The following is a 25,548-nucleotide window of genomic DNA, read 5'->3' as shown; positions in this document are numbered from 1 at the left end:
TTCGGCCGGGCCGAACCTTAAATACCCACCACCATGAATGATATAGTACAGTTTCCTTTGAAATTTCTGGGGGGTTTGATGAGAGATATGTATTCTCCCAAGCAAAGCAGTTCAACCAGTACACATTCCGAAGATAAATTTAAAGATTTTACTTATGAAGACTATACAAGATTCAAGATTTATAAAGACCATTTTTGTTTGAGTTTTAGAGAAATCATAAACATCTCTTGTAAGTGTGCAAGAAAATTATGAAATAACGCTATGATTTGAAATCTAAAATCTACAGATTTTCATCCCCATTATTTAAATGATGAAAAACGTAAAGTAAAATCTGGAAATTTTACATTCAGTTTTAAGCAATTTTCCACATCGGTCCATAATTATATATAGCCCCCATATAAACCGATCCCCCGATTTGGCTTTCGAAGCCTCTAAAAGAAGCAAGAAGGACATGGTGTTAGCATACGGTCTCTAACAACCATGCAAAAATTTTTCCATATCGGTCCATAATTATATACAGCCCCCACATAAACCGATCCCCAGATTTGGCTTGCGGAGCCTCTAAGAGAAGGAAATTTCATCCGATCAGGCTGAAATTTGGTACATGGTGTTAGTATATGGTCTCTAATGACCATGCAAAAATTGGTCTACATCGGTGCATAATTATATATAGCCCCCATATAAACCGATCACCAGATTTGACCTCCTGAGCCTCTTGGAAGACCAAAATTCATCGTATTCATTGATATTTCGTACGTGGTGTTAATATATGGCCTAAAACACCAATGAAAAAATTGGTTGAAATCGGTTCATAATTATATTTAACCCCCATATAAAGCGATCCCCAGATTAGACCTCCGGAGCCCCTTGGAAGAGCAAACTTCATCCGATTCGGTTGAAATTTGGTACGTGATGTTAGTATATGGTTTCCAATAACCATGCAGGAATTGGTTCATATCAGTCCATAATTATATATAACCCCCATATAAACCGATCCCCAGATTTGATCGGAGAAGCAAAATTCATCCGATCCGTATCACAATGGACTGAATAGTCTAAGTGAGCCTCATACATCGGGCTGCCACCTAACCTTACCTAACTATTTTATTACTAAATTAATTAGATTAATTAATAACCAATTAAAACTCTTTTTTTTCAGCTGCATTGCCGATAATAGCTTAGGTCGTTCAAGAAAATATATGGAATTATCTGGACGTCCTGGACCTGCTGAATTCTATTCACCCAAATGGGGACGCTCATCAGACAGTTATAATCTCACATGGAAAATTGATAGTTATCCACCATTGGAAGAAGTACGTCTACTCTATAGACGCGTTTTGGTAAGTACAATGAATGAACAAACCCCCTACATAAATATTTATTTGAATTTTATTGCTTTTTTAACAAGTTCCTTTTTATCTATTTTTGTTTGTACTCGGTATTTATGGGGTAGATTTTTATGTGGAATCACAATGTCATATTGTGCCGGAAAAACAGTGATTGTTTTAGTTTTTTTTTTTTGTTTGTTGGAAAACTTGTTCATGCATCCATTAACATTTATTACTCGACATCCGTTGTAAAGAAATAATAAAACAGATAATAATTCCATGGAAAAATTATTTTTTGGTGCTTTTAGTAACTTCTTCTGGTGTAAATCCGGTTGCAAAAATTTTGAAGGCTCTGTTGAACAATTGAAAAAATAATAGAATATTTTGAGGCAAAGCAAAATATTGGACAATATTAAATATTTAAGGAGTATTTTTTAGAAGAATACCAACTTCATAACAATCAAATTCTATATTTGGCAATCTAGTTGAGTTTGTTAAACTTTTGACAGTCTAATCAAATTTTTTTATTGGAAAAGATGTCGTCAATGAAACTCAATACCGTTCAAATTGAAAAAAGCACCAAAAGCACTAAATGAAAACGCCAGATAGCACCAAGTTGGTGTTGGCAATTTGGTGCTTTTTGGAAATCAAAAAGCACTAAATTTGGTGCTAAAATCATCAAATTGACATCACTGATTGTTGGCAGCGAGATCTTCGTATATATTTTCTCCAGCCAGAATTAAAAAGATTAAAATTTCCCTCATTACATCGCAGTAAATATTTCGTTCACTGCTCACATGATCAATTTATAACAAATTAAAGCCGCTCCTTTTTTATTTATTTGAAAGGAGCTATAATTTTCACTGTGTTATTAATAGTACTCCGTGTGCAAAATTTGAAATCAAAGTAACACTCTGGGCCATATAACTACAGTAATAACGCATATTGTCAGTATCTTATATGGGGGGTTTGTTATTCCGTTTGTAACACATACAAATAACGATTTCTGACTATAGAAAGTATATATAGTCTTGATCAGAGAGAAATTATAAGACGATATTACGATGTCCGTCTATCTGGCTATCTGTTGTAATCAGGCTACATCCTTCAACAATGAATTTGCCCACATATAAATTGGATATTCGATTAATCGAATATGGAGTTGACAAAAAGATAAATTTTGAAATTTTTTATCTCTACTCCAGAGCTATAAAAATTGATAGCATGCTATCAGTAGAAAACTTTAGTAAATATTGAAAAATTTAAAAAAAAAAAAAAAAAAACGAAAAAACTTGTTTAAAACAAATTTAAAATATTGGCGAAAACCCAAAGAGTTCATGCTCTTAAAATACGATATAATTTTTGACTAACATAGATAACGTTCTTCTCTGATTCATAGATTTTTTTCTTGAGCAAAACTCGATAAACAAAATCTAAATTTAAACATAATTCGTGGCTTCTGTGGCTCAAAATCAATACCAAACTAAATAAACACACAATCTTTGCAGCATTGGTTTTTTCATTGTTGTTTCACAAATAAATATTTTTTTCCGCTTAAATTTGTCTACTTTTTCTTTTAATATCTCCAACTTCTTTAACATCTCCAACGCTCTGTTTCAATTTCCGTAGTTCGAAAGAGTTTACATTTTTACGGTTCGGCGTAGCATTTTTTTCTACTCTCTTCGGCAGCAATATTACCCAGTTCAAGACCTTATCAATAATCTTTTTATTTGATTCACAAGAATGCCTAGGAGAGAGTTTAATAAATTGGCAACACTGTGTTATTCATGGACAAGAAATAATAATTGATTTTAATTTGACAACACGCCCCTAACAATAATACATTTTTAGCTTGCCATAAGTAAAACATGTAAAGAAAAAGATGCCTTCAGTCTATCAGTGTGGTTGTATTAACTCATTTATCATTCTTTCTCACTTAGCTCAATAATTAACATTACAACAACACAACTGAGAGTCAAAGCCTCCATTAGTCTTCTATTCAATTTTATACTCTCCGTTGTGTTGTTTGTATATTAATGCTAAAGCAGTAAATGCTAATACCCATATACATTAAAGATGCATAGTGATTTTTGCTTTGCTTGAATACTCTCAGAGCTACCTACTTAACATATATCTCATTTACTCTCATAGAAATTCGTTAATTTTAGAGAAGTAATAAAATAGGACCTTTTCTAATTATGCAATGTTAAAAAAATAAATTAAAAATAAGATTTAAAAAAAAAAAAATTTGTAAAAAAATGTTATCTTCTCCAGTCAAAGCTCGTCTGTAATCAATTTTCAAATGAAAATATTCACAAATTATATAAAATCTATAACCAATAAATTGCAATATGATATCGAAGTCATTAATATTTATATCAATAATTGTGGTTAATATCTTCTGTTTTTTCTAACCTTTCATATTTTATATCAAATATAATTTATGTTTACTTTTTTTTAATGGAGAAAAATACATAAAAAATAAATTAAATTTATTTCCAATTAATTAACTAACTCATTACGAAAAATACATCATTATTTCTTCTTGTATATTCTCTTCATCATTATGGTATGGTATGGCATCAGAGTACTTAGTCTAGCGTGAGCTTTAGATAACCCATTATTCGCAATCATCTCACCATGACCAACTATTGCAATTAATTACATTTGTTACATCATTCAATTATATTATTGCATTTCTGATTTGTGATATTCCAAGGATTTATCGTTTCATTCTCTGCGTTTTCTGTTTTTTTTTTTTTTTTTATATCTCTGTAACGATGTTCTACTTTGCCATGGTTAGTGAACGAGTATTCAATGGGAACGAGAGGAATTTAACTATTTGTATTTGTTTAATCCGCCAATGATTTTTTTTAATTGGTCGTCATTCATTTCATTCAATGTTTTCTTTGATGAGCATAGCACGGTGATGGAGCGATGGATTGACGATGAGCCATAGCGAACGGTAGATACAGGAGATTATCATCAAACACGATAAATTCGAAATGGAAATTGGAAATAGGGAAGATTTGTAGGGCTATATATAAACATTGTAAATTGTGTGGAACAAAAAAGGTACAATAACCGGATCGACGTAGTGTATAACATCAAGTGGAATGGCTTTGTCGGCCATTTTAATATTGTAATGTTTGAAAGAGGAACATGAAAGAAAGAAATAGTTCCGTAAAGGTTCCGATTTTTATTTAAAAAAAAAATTCAGTGATATATATTTTTTCTGTAAAATCACTTCTCTTTGTTTTACATTTACCGAGAGTCCCCTGTACTTTTTATTATCTATTGCATTCAGTGTTTTCAGTTCTACAAAATGTTAATGATGCTTTACTTTAAATGAGGCAAGAACAAACTACGATATCGACAAAATCCCATTGGCTTTGGATTAATTAAATGTAAAAATAATGTAGACGATGTTGTATACGAGGTAAATATAATGGGATGTTTTAGTTAGAATGAATACGCTATTTGCCAATTAATTGGTGGATTCTAAAATTTTTTGAAAATTGTTTGCGAAATGGATTCCTGTATATGCCATTGAAATATTTAAAACTATTTAATAGGGGTGGAAATATTTTGTTACATAAAGTACATAATACGATTTGGAATATTTGAGGATTAGTCCGATTATAGGGTCGGTTAACTCAAAGCCATTGTAATTATTTATTTTAAATATTATCTATAAAAATGTTTTTAATTAATATTCAAAAAAGAAAACGAAATGTAGTTCCAAGCTAGTATGTACCAATTAAAATTGGATTATTATTTCACAATTTAGAGGATTATTTAATTTGTTGATTTAGGGTATATCTCTTTGTGAAACAAGGGCCTAAAATGAGAATATGCAATAGAGTTCCAAATATTGAGATTTACCTGAGACAACCCTCTCAGACAATTTTTTTTAATTATAAGCTGTATTCAAGTCGCTGAATCACTCTTTACATTTCCTGTGAATTTCTTGCGTGGTTCGTTAAGGGTGAATGGACTCCTCAACATATCGGAAAATTAAGAATCCAAATGAATAAAAATCGCCATATTTGCCAATAAATCAAAAACAGAGAAATTAAGTAAATAATAATAAAAATTTTAAAATCTCTTGCTCGGAGAAGATAGTTTTCCCATATATTTATTACATTGTTGGTCAATTTCATGTAAATATAAAAAATTAAGTACCTAGTCAAAAATTAAGTTTCTTCCCTCCTAAAAGAAACCTCGAATTGCTTGAAATTAAAAAGGGACGGTGGTTTTTTAATTTCAAGCAATTCGAAAAAGCTTTTCACAATACTAAAAAAAGTCGTGCAAATGGAAGGTCTCTTCGCCGACAACGTTGTGGATCTTTGTCTAGAGGCTCTCCCAACTTTTTCTGAAAATTTCAAATTTCCAAAAAGTCAGGCCAGGTGGAACCACCCCCTCCCAATTATAAAAGAAATCATTTACCCCATATTTATTTCATAAACTCCCCTAACACCCACTTTCAATTTCTAGCAAATCGAAGAAATTCAAATAGGAGGTCCTCCTTTTCCACCAAATAATCCCTCTTGCTCCCAAATATTCCAAAATGAGGTACCCCATATTAATGTTATAACTTTTCCTCTCCACTGTAAATTTTAAGTAAATCGGAGAAGATTGGGTTTTTCACCATACTTTAAAAAAAAGTCGGACAAGGGAAGGTTCCCTGCCAAGGTCGCCACTAGGTTCAAAATTTATCTATGAAAATTTAAAAAAAAAAAAATCTAAAAATTTTTTTTTTCCATAGAATTTTTTTTTAATTTTATTTCTATAGAAAATTTTTTAAAAATTCTATTTGTATAAAAATTTTTTCAAAATTTTGTTATTACCGACAATTTTGTTAAAGTCGGAAATTTTACCAAAAATTTTATATACAAAACTTTTTCAAAATTTTATTGCTACAGAAAATTTTATTTATATAACAAATTTTATCAAAATTTTATTTATATAGAAAATTTTGTCAAAATTTTATATCTTAGTTGTTTTCACTATACTTTCAAAAAAGTCGGGCAAAGAGAAAATCCTCCTTTTCCACCAAATTATCCCCTCTTGCTCCCAAATATTCCAAAATTAGATACCCCTTATTAATTTTATAACTTTTTCTCTCCTCTGTAAATTTTTAGTAAATCGGAAAAGTTTAGGTTTTTCACCATACTTTAAAGAAAAGTCGGACAAGGGACAAGGTTTCCTGCCACGGATGCCACTCGTGCCAAAAGATATCTATGAAAATTAAAACAAAACACATTTAAAAACAAAAAAAGAAAAAATTATTTCTATAGATTTTTTTTCAAAATTTTATTTCTATGGAAATTTTTTTCAAAATTTCATTTCTATGGAAAATATTTTCAAAATTATATTTCTATAGAAAATTTTGTCAAAATTGTATTTATATACATTTTGTCAAAATTTTATTTTTATCAAAATTTTATTTATATAGAAAATTTTATTTCTTTAAAAAATTTTCTTAAAATTTTACTTCTATTGAAAATTTTATCAAAATGTTATTTCTATAGAAAATTTTGTGAAAATTGTAGTTACATACATAGAAAATTAAAGTTCGTCTTAATTGGAGAGAAAGATTATGAAAAATTTACCAAAACGTCAAGAATTTTAACAAACTATCAAACAATAAGAAATTTACCCATTTTGTTAGATTTCAAACAACTGTGGCAACCATGTTCCCTGCACAAAAATCACAAAAATGAGACAGATCTAATGATACACGTAAAATTTAATTTAACAACAGGTATTGTCAGATCGTATAGTACACAGATAAAAAACATGCATGATTTCAAAGAGTTTATCTTTACACTAACTATTTTGGTATTGATTTGAGCCACACAATTCTCTTTTAAATTTGAGTTTTGCGTACTTGAATCTAGGAAATAAATTTTAATTTATATATTTGTTCAAATTTTTTCTTCAAGTGGTATCAGAGTGATTTAAAAAAGAGTGAACGCTCTATTTCATTAACCTAACCTAGGAGAAATATCTCCTTCCTTTAATAATTTTTTTGCATACGGTAGTTAAATGAACTAAACAACGGTAACATTTATACACCAATGAAGCATAAAGATTTGCTAAATTCGTACTTGTCACAAAATAGTTCGTTATTTTTTTTAAATTTGTAAATTTTATCTTGAACATCGAAATACGTCTTGTTTTCTAAACGAAATTCGGATTCGTATTTAAGGACATGCAATTTTTGGCCTCACCACAATATTTTTTTTTTTTCAGTGTACAATATTTCTGTCGTATCGCTTCGTATCTGCTCAGATATAATGTCTCATGTTTGAGATCGAATTGTATCAAGTTGGATCCCTCAATTTTTACTCAGATAATAGTTGAAATATATCTATTATCTGAGTATATCTATTATCAGATAAAATTTACTATACTCTAACCACATAGCCATATTGATTTTATTACATTCGCATAGCAAAGAATCAAATTAAATTATTTAAAATTTTGAGTATAAAATATGTCTGCAAGTTTTGTATTTCAATTTCTTTTTATCTATAAATAATAGTTCCAATCCTGAAGCTTTTTTAATTTAATTTCTACCGAATAAAAATTCTGCAAAAACCCCCTTTTGACTTTCAGATGTCACATTAAAGCTCTATAACAATAAAATGAAATCTTTTTTTGGTATCGTAAAATCTTTAAATATTTGAAAGTTGCCGTTTCCGTTGGCATGTATTTATGAATGTCCTCCACATCTCATAAATATAAACTGAATGTATGAATGAAAGAATAAATATATGGATGGATACCTGTCAGGATGGATAGATGGTTTGAATGTATGTATGTTTGAATCTTCCATAGTAGTCGAGTATCGTTCACCACTACTACTCCACTCTCGAATCCAATGTTTGTTTGTAGGTATAAGCCTTTTGTATTTTATTTAAACTTTGTTTGAGGCATTCTCGTATTGTAAATAACTACAGCACCATAAATACAACATGAACATTTACACAAGAACCGCCCTTACCCATCTGCAATTTATACCAACATGAAAATGGCTTTAAGGTTTGCTTGTGTATGGTGGGTTGGTCCCCGTATATGCGCAACATGTATGAAAGGAAATATAAGCGCATTGACGACGATATACCAATAAACAAATATACCCGCAATCTATCCCATGAATGCATTCAAGAGATGCGCTTCATTTCGGAGAGTGTGTGTGTTTTTTTCACATTGTGCTGATTTACTTTATTCAACAGGAGTTGTTATAGCATTTATTTATTCTTTTCTGCTTCATTTTGTTTGTCCAAATACACTGTGAAATTGGATATAGAGATCGATTTTTCAAGTGTTTCCAAGATCGGATTTTTCGCAATTTCGACTTTTAAGAAATTTGAAAAATCTGTCTTTTGAATTTTGAAGAGAGGGCCTTCGACTTTTAAATATTTTCGTAAAGTTCCATTTGTCAACTTTGTTTAGTATAAAAAGTCGGTTTAATTCACCATTGGATTATAAAGAACACAAAGTAGGGTTTTTGAGATTTTTCAAATGTTCGAGAATTAACTCCGTAGCTTGGCCATCGCCACTACATTTCCCCCATCTTTCAGGCAGCATATGGATACCGGGCTACACGGTGGGTGGAGATTTCCAATTTGAGTGTTTCCAAATATATTTTGCGGCTTTTTCTATATGTGCTACACGAGCTTTATTAAGCAGTTTGTCGTAAATCTTTATTGAGCTGTTTGTGGCCGTATATCACGCATTGCTTGACTCAAGCAGATTATTATAAAATTTGCCAAAATAATTTAAAATTTTATTCTACTTCTAAACAATTATTTTCGATTTTAGCAGCTAACTTCGAACCCACCTTAAGGCGTGTAATGGTAAAGCGCTCCATGTAGACATATCTCCCGATTTGATTACTTAGGATTCTAGACACAAAAAATTTTCCCCGATTTGCAAGAAAATCGGTATTATAGAGGCCCACCAAGAGCTGAGTCGAATTTGGTTTATAGGTTCATAGTTTGGTAAAGCCTCCATCGTTCTACCGTTTTGAATTATTGGATATCCAGAACACGGTTGCCACTCGAGCCACGATTATTTTAACAACATTTGGAGAAAATTCTACCAAACATGAACATCTTCTATATATTTTTTTTTTTTATAGAAAATTTTGTCAAAATTTTATTTTTATAGCAAATTTTATCAAAATTATATTTCTATAGAATTTTCTGTCAATTTTTTTTATAAAATATTTTATCGAAATTTTATTCCTGTAGAAAATTTTATCAAAATTTTATTTCTATAAAAATTTTTATCGAAATTTTATTTCTATAGAAAATTTTATTTTTTTAGAAAATTTTATCCAAATTATATTTCTGTAGAAAATTTTGTCAAAATTTTACTCCTATTGAAAATTTTGTCAATATTTTACTTTCATATAATTTTTGTTAACATTTTATTTCTATAGATTTTTTTCAAAATTTTATGTCTATCTTAATTTTATTTCTATAGCAAATATTGTCAAAATTCTATTTCTATAGAAAATGTTGCCAAAGTTTTATTTCTATAGAAAATTTTGTCAAAATTTTCAATATTTTATTTCTATATAATTTGTTTGTTAACATTTTATTTCTATAGAAAATTTTGTCAAAATTTTATTTCTATAGAAAATTTTGTCAAAATTTTATTTCTATAGAAAATTTTGTAAAATGTTATTTCTATAGAAAAATTTATCAAAAAAAATTTTTTTTTATAGAAAATTTTGTGAAAATTTTATTTCTATAGAAAATTTTATCAAAATTCAAGTTCTATAGAAAATTTTGTCAAAATTTTATTTATATAGAAAATCTTTGTAAAAATTTTATTTCTATAGAAACTTTGGTCAAAATTTTATTTCTATAGAAAATTTTGTCAAAATTTTATTTCTATAGAAAATATTGCCAAATTTTATCTCTATGAAAAATTTTGTCAAAATGTTATTTCTATAGCAAATTTTGTCAAAATTTTATTTCTATAGATTTTTTTTCAAAAATTTTTATTTCTATAGAAAATTTTGTCACAATTTTATGTATTTAGAAAATTTTATCGAAATTTTATTTCTGTAAAAAATTTGATCAATATTTTATTTCTATAAAAATTTTTTGTCAAAATTTTATTTCTATATTAAATTTTATTTCTTTAGAAAAAAAATTTGTCAAAATTGTATTTCTATGGCTTTTTTTTTCAAGATTTGATGTCTAAAGAAAATTTTGTCAAAATTTTATTTCTATAGAACATATTGTTAAAAATTTTATGTTTTTACAAAAATTTGTCGAAATTTTATTTCTATAGGATTTTTTTGTCAACATTTTATTTTTATAGAAAATTTTATCTAAATTTTGTAAAAATGTTATTTCTATAGAAGATTTTGTCAAAATTTTATTTCTATAGCAAATATTGTCAAAAATTTTTTTTTTGGAAAAATTTGTCGAAATTTTATTTCTATGGAAAATATTGTCAAAATTTTATTTCTGTAGGAAATTTTGTCAATATTTTATTTCTATTGCAAATATTATCAAAATTTTATTTCTATAGAATATTTTTTCAAAATTTTATTTTATATATATATTTTTTTTTTTTGAAAAAATTTTATTTCTATCGAAAATATTGTCAAAACTTTATGTTAAAATTGTATTTTTATAGAAAATTTTGTCAAAACTTTATTTTTATAGAAAAATTTGCCATATTGTTTTTTCTATAGAAAATATTGTCAAAACTTTATTTCTATAGATAATTTTGTTAAAATTTTATTTCTATACAAAATTTTGTAAAAATTTTATTTTTATAGAAAAATTTGTCAAAATTTTATTTCTATCGAATATTTTGTCAAAATTTTATTGCTATAGAATACGTAGTCAAATTTTTAGTTCTATAGAAAATATTGTCAACATTTTATTTCTATACAAATTTTTGTCAAAATTTTATTTCTATAGAAAATTTTATGAAAATTTAAGCTCTATAGAAAATTTTGTAAAGATTTTATTTGTATAGAAAATTTTGTCAAAATTTTATTTGTATAGGAAATTTTGTCCAAATTTTATTTCGTTAGAAAATTTTGTCAAAACTTTATTTCTATAGAAAATATTGTCACAATTTTATTTCCTTAGAAAAATTTGTCGAAATTTTATTTCTATAGAATTTTATTTTTATAGAAAATGTTATCTAGTTTTTATTTACATAGAAAATATTGTCAAAGTTCTATTTCTATAGAAAATTTTGTCAACATTTTATTTCTATAGAAAATTTTGTCAAAATTTTATTTCTATAGAAACTTTAGTCAAAATTTTATTTCTATAGAAAATTTTGTCAAAATTTTATTTCTATAGAAAATATTGTCAAAATTTTATTTCTATAGAATTTTATTTTTATAGAAAATATTATCTAATTTTTATTTCTATAGAAAATATTGTCAAAGTTCTATTTCTATAGAAAATTTTGCCAACATTTTATTTCTATAGAAAATTTTGTCAAAATTTTATTTCTATAGAAACTTTAGTCAAAATTTTATTTCTATAGAAAATTTTGTCAAAATTTTATTTCTATAGAAAATATTGTCAAAATTTTATTTCTATAGAAAATTTTGTCAAAATTTTATTTCTATAGAAAATTTTGTCAAAATTTTATTTCTATAGAAAATATTTTTAAAATTTTATTTCTATAGAAACTTTTGTCAAAATGTTATTTCTATAGAAAATTTTGTCAACATTTTATTTCTATAGAAAATTTGGACATTTTGACCAAATTTCTGTAGAAAATATTTTTGAAAATCTTATTTCTATAGAAAATTTTGTTAACATTTTATTTCTATTGAAAATATTGTCAAAATTTTATTTCTATAGAAAATTTTTCAAAATTTTATTTCAATAGAAATTTTTATCAAAATTTTATTTTTATAGAAAATTTTATCAAAATTTTATTTTTATAGAAAATTTTATCAAAATTAAAGTTCTATAGAAAATGTTATTTCTATACAAATTTTTTCCAAAATTTTATTTCTACAGCAAATTTTATCAAAATGTTATTTCTGTTGAAAATTGTTCAAAATTTTATTTTATTATAGAAATTTTTTTCAAAATTTTATTTCTATAGAAAATATTTCCAAAATTTTTTTTTGCTATAGAAACTTTTGTCAAAATGTTATTTCTATAGAAAATGTTATTTCTATAGAATATTTTATTTCTATAGAAAATTTTGTCAAAATTTTATTTCTATAGAAAATGCTGTCAAAACTTTATTTCTATGAATTTTTTTTTTTTTAATTTTATTTTTATAGAAAATTTTGTCAAAATTTTATTTCTATAGAAAATTTTTGGAGAGGATTATTGTTCAAAATCTACCAAAACTTTAAGAATTCGACCAATCTACAAAAAAAAAAACAAAAAAATCTACCATTTTTGGTAGAATTCTACCTACTGTGGCAACCGTGATCTAGATACCGCAATTTTTATCTGATTATCCTAAAAAATGTTAGAACCATAAAGAGTTATGTCCATTTCCCAAATTGCACGATACTAAAAGTAAGATTTTCCGAGGTTAATTCTCATGTTCGTATAATGCGTGTAAAAGTATAAGGAAATTAAATTTCAAATCATACGAAAGGCGTTATTTTGCACGCTTAGGCGAGATACTTAAAATTTCTCTACATCTCAAATAAAAATAGTTCTTTTAAATCTGCGGTAGTATCCAATGTAGAAATTTTGAATTTAATTTCAGGAAGCATACCATTGGAACCAATCTGTTTGGAAGCAAGAATATGGGATTTTTTTTCATGTTTTTCTCGCCAAACATAGAAGGTTAGTCGAAATCAAAGACATAGTGCCCGAGAAAATGACATTGTTGAGACAAAGATGTTCATCGTCCAAAATAACATATTGCTCTAGGAGCACAAAAAAAATTCTGATTCAATCACGAAATTAATTGATCCAATTATTTTTTTGAAATTATTAATTGAAATGTCTTCAACCACAGGAAAGATAGTATCATTTAAAAAATTAATTTAAAGCCAATTAAAAAATTTATTGATCCAATAAAAAATAATCGATACTATTAATTTTTGTGAGTCTTTTTTGTTTCAATTAAAAAATTTGTCGAATCAATTACATTTTTAATTGAATATTTTCTCAATTACTTTAATTGTAAAAATTTTTTTATTTCTTCTCTGGGTGCCTCATCAAATCCACCTGAAATTCTATATCTTTTCAAGTAACCCACATGGTCACCAAACTTAAGGCTGTTATCTAGAAATATCTAGCAGTTTTAATTTTAATTTGAAGTATAAAATACTATTGAACCCATTCTGAAGAAATCTTCAATTTTTCTCCAAGTGTTTCATGACTCAAAGCGACATCAAACCTCCTATTACTTTGACATTGTCCAAACATGGGCCGCAGGTGGTTGGTGGACTTAATACGACTATGTTGGGGACCAAATGCTTACAGTATTTATTTGTACATCACCCCAAGAACTTGAATGCGAGTGCGTGGTGGGGCGGGGTGCTGGTGAATGTTTTGTTGATAACTTTTTTTTTTTGTAGCTTTCATTGAGGTGAATGATGGTGACTGTGATTTTGATTACATTGATATGTGTAGTTTTCGTTGTTGTTGTTTTTTTTTAGTTCTTTTACTTTCCTTCACCATTTTATTTGTATTTCTTCATGATTATTTTCACTCATTTCCTTTGCAATATTTTCCAGATGAATGATACCTTCCAACAACCAGGCAGATGGCACGATTTCATTCTTACACCGGAACATCGCCCCGTCTCTGAACCCCTAACACACATTATGTCCTATACAATAAAGAATCTGGTACCAGGAGCTTACTATGAAGCAATTGTACAGGCAAAGAATCGTTATGGCTGGAATGAGGTAAGTACTGGAGTACAGCAAAAAGAAGAAGAAAGGAGATTTTTAAATAGAGATCTCTTTATGATAACACGAGTACGTGAATCTGACATAGGGGTACAGTGCTTTAAATTGATTATAAATTAGGATTTTTTTAAATGAAAGAAGAACTTTGTTCACAGTTGATTGTAGATTTGGTAAAGATATTGAAAGAAATAGCACGATGAGAGTTCAAGCCCCAGTTCATGCCTCAACATCGACAGAAAATCCGAATAACCTGCAAATGAGTAAAGCATTGCAGGAGATGAATTCAATTGAGGCGTTTGGGTCGATCATTGCGAGATAGACAGCCATAAAATTTGGAAACGCCAGACAAGATGATTTGCTGCACGATAACATGTTGCAAAGCCCGTGGAAAGTTACTCAAATGAGAAATCCTAGCCCACCCGATGTAACATACATCCCAGACATTGGTCCTACTGACTACCACAGCAAATGAATTTGGGCAAAATTGGGAAAAAGACCACGATTCCCACAATTAGTAGAATTGTACTAAAAATTTTAGATTTTTTACTCTTTGCTAGATTGGTAGAATTCTTGATGTTTCGTCAGGCTTTATAAAATGTACCCAGCAAAATAAATTTGGAAGTTCTTCTAAAGGCACAACTTTAAGCACTTCCAAAAATGTCCTCCCAAAGAAGTTCTTTATTTTAGTTGCATAGGATGTCCATTTGAGTCAATTTTTTTATAACTCGCTTTTTTCATATTTTTAATAGAAAATTTAAAATTTTTTTGTTTCAAATAGTTTAAAAATAGATTAAGAATGAATAAAATGGGACAAATTGTTTCAATTTCGCAAAAAAAAAAATCTGGAAAAATTGCGAGTTTTTGAAAATATTTAATGTCAAACGATCCACACAAGCGTCAGAATGCATTAAAACTCATAAAATTTTTTTAAAAATTATTTATTTGTCAAGATATCACAAAATTTTGTAATTCACATCCAAAACACTGAATTCGCATCATACCTTAAGAATTGATGCAAATTGAGTGCAACTGCTCTTGAAATGGTGGACATCCGTCCTATGACAAGCCCATGTTAAATTCATCGCTTCTGCGCCAATATTGGACCACTTCAGTATCCATTTTCATTTTTGGCGACGTTTTTTTTTTGCTGGGTACTTCTCCAACTAAGAGATCTGATTGACATATTTTGACATCAATTTTCTATAGAAATACAATTTTGTCAAAATTTCTATAGAAATAAAATTTTTACAAAACTATATATAGAATTAAAATTTTCACAAAATTTTCTATACAAGTAAAATTTTGTAAAAATTTTCTGTAGAAATAAAATTTTGACAAATTTTTGTATAAAATCTTGATAGAATTTTCTGTAGGACTAAAATTTTGACAAAATTTTCAATAGAAAAAAAATTTGACAAAATTTTCAATAGAAATAAAATTTTGACAAAATTTTCAATAGAAATAAAATTTTAACAAAATTTTCAATAGAAATAAAATTTTGATAAAAATTTATATACAAATAAAATTTTGCATAAAATCTTGATTCTATAGAAAAGAAATAAAATTTTGACAAAAGTTTCTACAGAAATAAAATTTTGACAAAAATTTCTATAGAAATAAAATTTTGTCAAAATTTCTATAGAAATAGAATTTTTACAAAACTATATATAGAATTAAAATTTTCTATACAAACAAAAGTTTTTCAAAATTTTCCATAGAAATAAAATTTTGAAAAATTTTTGTATAAAATCTTGATAGAATTTTCTGTAGGAATAAAATTTTGACAAAATTTTTAATAGAAATAAAATTTTGACAAAATTTCCAAAAGAACTAAAATTTTGACAAAATTTTCAATAGAATTAAAATTTTGCATAAAATCTTGATTCTATAGAAAAGAAATAAAATTTTGACAAAATTTTCAATAGAAATAAATTTTTTTACAAAATTTTCTATGCAAATAACATTTTGTCAAATTTCTGTAGAAATAAAATTTTGAAAAAATTTTGTATAAAATCTTAATAAAATTTTCTATAGGAAAAAAATGTTGACAAAATTTCCTATAGAAAGTAAATTTTGGCAAAAATTCCTATAGAAATAAAATTTTGACAAAAATTTCTATAGAAATAAAATTTTGCATAAAATCTTGATTCTATAGAAAAGAATAAAAATTTTGACAAAAATTTCTACATAAATAAAATTTTTACAAAATTTTCTATGCAAATAAAATTTAGCAAAATTTTCTATAGAAATTTTTAAAAAACTTTTGTATAAAATCCTAATAAAATTTTCGGTAGGAAAAAAATATTGACAAAATTTCCTTAAATACATTTCCGGAAGTAAATTTTTACAAAATTTTCAATAGAAATAAAATTTACACAAAAATTTCTATAGAAATACAATTTTGACAAAAATTTCTATAGAAATAAAATTTTGATAAAAATTTCTATAGAAATAAAATTTTGTCAAAATTTTCTATAGAAATACATTTTTTTATAAAATCTTGATTCTTTAGAAAAGAAATAAAATTTTTAAAAAAATTTCTACAGAAATAAAATTTTCAAAAAATTTTCTATACAAATGACATTTTGTCAAAATTTTTATAGAAATAAAATTTTGAGAAAAAAATTGTATAAAATCCTAATAAAATTTTCGGTAGGAAAAAAATGTAGACAAAATTTCATATAGGAAGTAAATTTTGACAAAAATTTTAATAGAAATAAAATTTTGACAAAAATTTCTATAGAAATAAAATTTTAACAAATTTTTTTATAGAAATAATTTTTTTTATAAAATCTTGATTCTTTAGAAAAGAAATAAAATTTTTAAAAAAAATTCTACAGAAATAAAATTTTTGCAAAATTTTCTATAAAAATAATTTTTAATAATTTTAATTTTTTAGAAATAAAATTTAGACAAAAATTTCTATAGAAATAAAATTTTGACAAATTTTTCTATAGAAATAATTTTTTTTTATAAAATCTTGATTCTTTAGAAAAGAAATAAAATTTTGACAAAAATTTCTACAGAAATAAAATTTTCACAAAATTTTCTATGCAAATGACATTTTGTCAAAACTTTCTATAGAAATAAAATTTTGTATAAAATCTTAATTCTATAGAAAAGAATTTTCTAAACAAATAACATTTAGTCAAAATTTCCTATAGAAATAAAATTTTGAAAAAAAAATTGTATAAAATCTTAATAAAATTTTATGTAGAAATAAAATTTGGACACAAATTCCTATAGAAATAAAATTTGGACAAAATTTTCAATAGAAATAAAATTTTAACAAAAATTTCTATAGAAATAACATTTTGACAAAATTGTATATACAAATAAAGTTTTGTCAAAATTTTGTATCTTGATTATATAGAAAATAAATAAAATTTTGACAAAATTTTCTATAGAAATAAAATTTTAACAAAAATTTGCGTGCAGCTTGTGATAGTTTTGTCACCCGTTTTAAGGCTTCTATTCGTAAGAAAATGAGCCAGCTTAAAAAAATAGCGTTATTTCAGACATTTTGTTGCTTTTGACCAATAAGGTTAGGAAAAAATAGGGAAGATAAAATTAGCAAAAAATTTAAAAAATATGTATATATCAAATTGTTTTTGCATCCTGTAAAGGACGCCGGGTTTATTAAAATTTCAATTGGGCGAAAATATTGTTTTTTAATTTAGCTTTTACACGACCTCGAAACACTGTAATAATATCTCCATTCTCGAAATGCTTCACAACATGTTTTCTATTATCAACATAACCCTCTATGCATTTACAATCTAGGATAAAAACTTGAATGCCTTTAAAGGAATTATACTATATTTTTTTTGCGATTAAAGCAATATAATCGAGATATGTGTAAGAAAAAAAAAATAGAAAAATTCCAAATCGTATTTACTCCTAACAAATGTTACAAAATCCTTGCATTTCTACATCTATTTACATTTGAAAAAAAATATGAAAAAAAAATCACAGCAGGAAATAAGTCATAAAGTATTCATATTTCTTATCTGCTTTTGCAATCACTTCTTTTTTGTATTTTTCAGGTTAGTGACATATTCCAATTCATAGTGGCCAGTAATAGTATGGATATACCACCTGAGGAATCTGAAGTTGTGGCCAGCTCAAAATCACGTAGTAACACAGGCACATCAAGCCTTTTGAATACAACAACACCCTACCCCATACAAATACTGATGGCCATTTTAATGATGGCGGTGAGTTGTTTATGCCATGGAAGGCATCAATTTAGTTTGGGATAAGTTAAGAATTTACATAAATAAGAAAAGAAAAAATCCTATATCCTTAAGAGATAAAAATCACCACACCCCCCTTCACACACACACATATATATACATTACCATCACCCATACAAAAATTCTTGTACACATTTAAAAAAAAAAAAAGAAGAAATTCAAAGGATCTCAAGATACCACAAGACAAAGACATTCTCAACCCATATTCGACGAACACAAAAAGCTTTGGCTCTTTGAGATTTAAAAGCATTGTGGATAAATGATATTAATTTATGATAAAAACGATAAATAAAATTACAAAAAAAAATACATATATTAAATTTTAAGATTTATATTATAGGTTACATATGATTTTTTTTGTCTGCAAATTCCACACAAAATTATTTATTTCTTTTAATTGTAAACTGAAAAACTAATTAAATAAAACAATTTAATTAGAGTTGTCACTTATTCAAAAAACCAAAAACCCAAAAATGCTAGTCATTGTCCTTTTATAAATAATAATTGTAATTATATGTTTTCATATTATTATTCATGTAAAAATATTGTTAATAATTTTCAATATCAATGAATTTTAATTTGATATATTTTTTTTTCTTCGTCATATTATCATATTGTAAAAATGCCTATAAAGGTGGAAAAGTGAAAAAAATGAAATAAAATAATTATTATATGAAATAACATTATTATTATTATTAGGTATATATTTATTTATGTACAACTAATTTAGATATTGTAATTATATATTAAGTGCAATGTTTGCATTAAAAAAAAGGTCATCGGATTATAGATTATAATAAGTATATATATGTAGACATATGTGTGTGTGAGATTTTCTGTTTTGTTCATTTATTAATGAGTGATTACAATTAATTAGATTAGTTTTTTTTTCTCCCTACAATATTTTATTTTTTTTAGGATGTTTAATTAGTTTCGCCTATAAATAGGCAGCAAAAAAACAAACATACTGTTATAATTTTTAAGGCATACATATTAGGCATACATATTACACTTACATACATATTGATCTCCCAATAAAGTTTTATGTATTAGATACGAAATAATTTGTTTTAATTAAAAAACTAATAATAATAATAATAATAATAATAATAATAATAAAATAATGACAGAGTAAATGAAATTGAATGTTGTTTTGGTATTAATGCAGTTTAGTTAAAATTGGTTTATAAATTAAACAATTGTCGAAATGTCTCATAAGATTCGGTTTGATATAGTGGCAGTCCATTACTTTAGGCTCACTTAGACTATTCAGTCAGTTGTGGTACCCCAGAAGTGCTGGTCGATTCTATATTTAGCTCAATGACAACCCTCAAAAAAACAGTAAGCCAACCAGATGGAAAATTTTGAAAAGTTTTTTTGCTATGGTCACATTGGGCAAATATTTGACAGAAATCAAAAAAGATTCCGTCGCCACAGCCAAACAAGAAAACATATTTAGCTCATATTGAATATATAACATCATGGTATCAAAACATTTGAAAAATGGTTTTGAAAAAATGTTTTACACTCATTTTAGTCAAATATTTGCCTAGTGTGACCATAGCCTTAGAAAATTTTAACTAAACTGTATTACAAACGCCGATGGCATGCTGATATCACAAAAATAAATAATTTTCGAAAAATTAAAAAAAAAAAATTTGTACACGTAAAAAAACGTTTGTTTCCAAACGAAATTTTAGAAAAACAAATATCGTTTCCCATTTGCTTTTCGTTGGAAGGAAGATAAATTCAATTCTTTTACAGGATGGAAAAACAATTTCATAAGGACTAACTCAGAAATTCTTTTTTTATTTTTTCTGGCTATTTGCATTTTTCCTCACATCTTTCTCACTTCCATAAGGGTAATTTAGCTCTTAGAACCTTTTTTTGCAATACAAACAATGTAGAAGAAATTATTTGATTTTATATATATATGTTTTTAACTGTACCTATCGCCTGGACAGAAAGGTACAACCGTGGACTATACAGTTTGTAAGCCAACGCAGATTTTATTGTTATCAACAGACAATTATCGCTATAGGCATCAACGCATATTGTGACGCAGTTTTATTTATAAAGCATAGTTGTGGGCGCCCCAAGATGTAAAGAAACTTTATGTAACAGAAACATACCTTTAGTTGGCCACTTTCTTAAAATTATACTTTGTATACCCTGCGCCACACTGTGCACAGAAAAAAATTTCCGTAGTTTAACTAACGCTAACTTTAACTTATTTTTATTGGAAAAAATTTATTTGCTTGTAGTTAAATTTTATTATTTTTTATCGAAATTTTCCACAGCTTAATGAAATCTTACTTTTTTTTTAAGAATGTATCAAAAATTTTATGAACTAAACGTGAGTATAAAGTTCAATAAGTTCAATATGAACTAAAACAAATGAAAATTTTCGTACGATTCCCAAAAATAGTAAGAATGAACTACGGTATGGTTAAAATGGTCATGATTTGGCGCCAATGATTTTCTTCTTTACTTTTAGTTAATTTTTTCTTCTATGAGATGATGTAATTTCGTGAACTGCAGTTAAAAAGTACAACAGGGCATTAACATTTCCTGGTTTTAACAACGCTTTGTGGAAATCTCAAAATGTGGAGTAAAATTTAGTTCAATTTTAGTGCGAAGTAGTTCATTCTTCCTAACATAAAACAGTTCACTTTTTTTCTGTGTGGAACAGTGTGTTATAAGTTAGTGCATATGTTTACAACACCCATAAGGAGACGAGATAGACACATGGTGTCTATGGCAATAATTCTCAGGGTGGGTCCCTGAGTCGATCTAGCCATGTCCGTCCGTCCGTCTGTCTGTGAACTTATTTTTGTGATCAAAGTCTAGGCCGCAGTTTAAGTTGGGACAAACGAAATATATATATATATATATATATATATATATATATATATATATATATATGCACGCAAAGAAAAAAAAACGTCGTAAAACTAGGAAAAACACGACTAATGTACGCGTTAGAATTGTTGTTGTATCCTGGAAACCAGTTTCTGTTAATTGTCATATGTTGTAGTTGACTGTAGAAACAATAAGCATTGTTCGACTGTTCACCACTTAGGTGAATTCTAACAAATTAGCTTTCTAAAAATAAATTTCGTGTTGTTGCATTACTATGTAACAAAACGAAATAAAAATAAGATTAAGGGACTTGTAAGTTATATGAAAAGATGATGTACAGTGGGAGAAAAGATGATTCAATTTGTAAGAGGAAATTTCCCAAATGTTTTCTCCATAAGGAGTTAGCATAAAGGGCCCAAAATTGAGTCATCTCTCCCAGCCAGATCTATACTAAAGGCTGTGGAAAGGTTCATTCGCCCGAACCGAAACATGTACAGTCCAGGCGTGTATAGATTTGTATCTGGCGTTTTCTTTTCAATGGCTCTATTAACCATGTTCCTTAATCTATATCTGTCCATAAAGCTCGAAAAATAATTGTATAATTAAAAAAGTTATTTTTGAACTAACAACACAGTCCATTTCGTTTATATCAAACACTGTTCTTTTCTGACTTTAGATCTTTAATAAGACACATTTTACAGTTCATAGTAAAAATTTAATATAGTAGAATGTAATGTTGAACATTTTTTCGGAATCTTCCGACCATATCTGGAATATATGTAAAAAAAAAAAAACTTTGGTCTTAGCAGGGATCGAACTCACGACCCTTGGCATGCAAGTCGGACGTAGCAACCACTGCTCCACGGTGCCCAACTAAGTGTAATTTTCTGTTAAATAAACTTTGTTTAATCGGCTCATGGGCGCCGCACGCTATGCTATATAAATATAACTTATATGGGTAATTGTCTATTGATGACAATAACGGCTACTTAGCTCAGTGGATAGTGTGTTGGCTTACAAATTGCATGGTCCGCGGTTCGATTCTCCGTCCAGGTGAAAGGTAAAAAAAATTTAAAAATTTATAAAATCGTATAATTTCTTCTACATTGTTTGTATTACAGAAAAAGGTGCTAAGAACTGAAAAAACTTCGTGGAAGTGAGAAAGATGTGAGGGAAAATGCAATTAGCCAGACATTTTTTTTTTGAGTTAGTCTTTATGAAATTCTTTTTACATCCTGGAAAAGAATAAACGTTTATCACAACAAGTATATACTTTTCTTCCAAATACACTTCCTTTCAACGAAAAGCAAATGAGAAACGAACTTTGTTTGTCTAAAATTTCGTTTGGGAGGAAAGAATTATTTTTTTGCGTGTGGGAGCTATATCTAAATCTGAACCGATTTCTTGTGCCAAATTTTAAGTCGATTGGACTAAAACTGAGACCTAGACTTTGATTACAAAAATGTGTTCACGGACGGACGAACATGGCTATATCGACTCAAGAGCCCACCCTGAGCATTTTTGCCAAAGACACCATGTGTCTATAACGTCTCCTTCTGGGTGTTGCAAACATATTCACTAACTTATAATACCCTGTTCCACAGTTTGGCGAAGGGTATAAAAATTTTGTAATAAACAAATTGTTTTAGTGCTAACAAGTTGAAATTCAATATCTCTTTATGATTCATTTGTGCATAATTTTTTCTAACGAAAATTATTGCAGTCTAGGAATGTTTCTCAAAACATAATAATTCCATAAACAAAAAAACAGATTTAAATTGGCCATATTGCCCTAGAGGGTTCACTGTTTTTGAGAGTGAAGGGACTTGTCTTCTATAGCCGACTCCAAACGAAGTTTCCAATTACGGGAATGTTTCTCAAAACATAATAATTCCATAAACAAAAAAACAGATTTAAATTGGCCATATTGCCCTAGAGGGTTCACTGTTTTTGAGAGTGAAGGGACTTGTCTTCTATAGCCGACTCCAAACGAAGTTTCCAATTACGGTGAAACCAGTTACAGAAACTTTTAAGATTTTCGAAATGTCACCAGAATTACTAATGCACTGCCGCAAAATTGTTTGGTGTTTGGACGAAACTGGAACCCATGACCCTTACAATGCAAGATAGCCATACTAATCATAGCTTCACGGTTGTTTTTTTTTTATATGTATTTGTTATAAACAGCGTTGCCGGGTGACACAGTGAGCCTGAAATTTTATCGGGCTCCCGCATTAACTTTAACCTAAAAGGGTGACACAAAAAATGTGGCACATAAATTTACGATAAGTGGAAGTAAACTTATTTCAACAATTTAGAAAATTTTCTTTGCATACTTTCAGGCGGTATTTGTCTCTGCTTTAAAATGAAACGTTCCATATTTTCAACGAACAGTTTGATTGTCTTAATGAAAATTTCAATGAATAACTATCGTTGGCTTTATTTTATTAAAGTGCGATAATATTGTGAGTATAAAGTGAAAATGGAAATATTAAAAAGGTTTCAGGAAACAGAAGTAAGTAAAATCCACTCCAACAATGATGTCAGATTTCGAATAATTTTTTTTTTTTTTGTGGAAACGCAATGGTGTTTCAAAACTTCCAAGCATTGTCTTCTAAATATTGAGTTAGTCCATATGGATTCTATGGAAAACAAGTACCATATTTTCTATCATTTCAATCAGGTTCAAGGAGTCAAATCTATGTATCGGTTTATACACAATGATATGACCTATTTGCAATATCAAACGACCTACATCAATTACATTTACTAGTGCCTCGTTTCAATGCAAAATTTCAGCACGACCCAGCATATATCACGTTATGGGGCAATGAGACCAATATTTGATGACCACCGATATATGGTGAAGGGTCTAAATAAACAACCAAGGTAAAAACAGTGCTGAGATTAAGAAAGCTAAGCTTATGTATCATCTACCCTACATAAGAATTTTGTAATTAAACACACAACTAAAAACGCGTAGAAAGAAAGTTCCACAGGGTAATTAAAAACATATGCTTTCAAGAATAAAATCCAATAACTTTCTTAGTTGAGTTTCCTGTCCGTCTGCTCACAAAAAAAAAATCGAAATTTTTATCAGTTTATAATAAAAAGTTCTTGTATAAAGTTTTTAAGATTGAATCGAAGGCTCGAATCAAACATTGAATTTGACCGGATTGTAGCACTACCATTGAGAACTTCAATAAAGCTGCACGAAAACAGTCCCATGTAATGAAAAGTGGAAATGGAAATAATAAAAAAAAACAAAAAATGGCAAAATGCTTTGTAAAAACAAAAATACGAATTAAGTGGATTTTTTTCCTTCTAAATTTTGAATTATATCTAAATCAATCCACCAATAATTTTGTGATCATTTCAATGAAAACTAATCCTTGAAATGAAAGTTAATTTCTCTGAAAATTAATATCAGCATTTATCGCAGTGTATGGGTTCAGAAACACAGGCTCGTTAATTTAGTTGTACGAAATAACATTCCTGTGTGAAAATTTCGCAGTTACATCATCCGTTTCGAAAAAAGGAAAATGTGTCCAGTTATTGTATTGGACGCAAAATTTTTATTTTAATGTACCGACCATAATCGTTATTGCTAAGGGTATGTCATTTAAATCTACAAAATCTATTACACCACCAAAGGAACTAATTAAAAAATGTCGCAACATGGTAAAATGGTGGGACTAAACTGTAATACTCTTCGCATTTAGTGCCGCAAAATTGTCAACACTTGAAAATAATACCACAACTATCACTAGAATGGCACGACGGTAACACTGGTGGAGTCGCTGAATAGAGAAAACCAGAAAGATAGGAGGGCTTCTTTTTACTTCACTGACAAATGATTTAATTAAATTGTAAATTTAAAACTCATTGTAAGTTATATGTATGCCTTAGTCCTTGTGCAAATATTGATTAATACAACACCATCTTAGTTCCATAATTTGGCCTTATTTTGATTTTTTCGTATTTGACCTATGGAGTATAACTTCATAGATACAAATAAACTATACAACAAATTTTGGCTATTCTTATCCCTATTTAATTTCGATACCCACAAAAAAGAAACACCCAAAATCCCTATCTATTCACGGAATAGAAACAATTCTAACATACCAAAGAATATATGAAAAAAAAAATAATTCAATTAAAAATTAAGAGATGTAAATATATATTTTTAAAATAAGTGCATATA

General features: G+C 27.5%; 1 protein-coding gene across 2 annotated transcripts in view; it reads left to right on the top strand.

Annotated features, from left to right (window-relative positions):
• klg (klingon) overlaps positions 1-18,913 on the top strand; it is a 762,719-nt gene extending 743,806 nt beyond the window's left edge. For both annotated transcript variants that reach the window (XM_075290179.1, XM_075290170.1), the window contains exons 9-11: positions 1,160-1,340; positions 14,047-14,220; positions 18,270-18,913. In XM_075290179.1, the coding sequence (XP_075146294.1) occupies positions 1,160-1,340; positions 14,047-14,220; positions 18,270-18,485 (571 nt within the window). In that variant the 3' untranslated portion in view covers positions 18,486-18,913. The remainder of the gene's footprint in view (positions 1-1,159; positions 1,341-14,046; positions 14,221-18,269) is intronic.
• Positions 18,914-25,548: the final 6,635 nt, after the last annotated feature.

This window comes from Haematobia irritans, chromosome 1 (genome assembly GCF_050003625.1).
Source record: "Haematobia irritans isolate KBUSLIRL chromosome 1, ASM5000362v1, whole genome shotgun sequence".
Taxonomy (NCBI): Eukaryota; Metazoa; Arthropoda; class Insecta; order Diptera; family Muscidae; genus Haematobia; species Haematobia irritans.
Note: the sequence above shows the minus strand (reverse complement) of the source record. Positions and strands in the feature narration are given on the sequence as shown.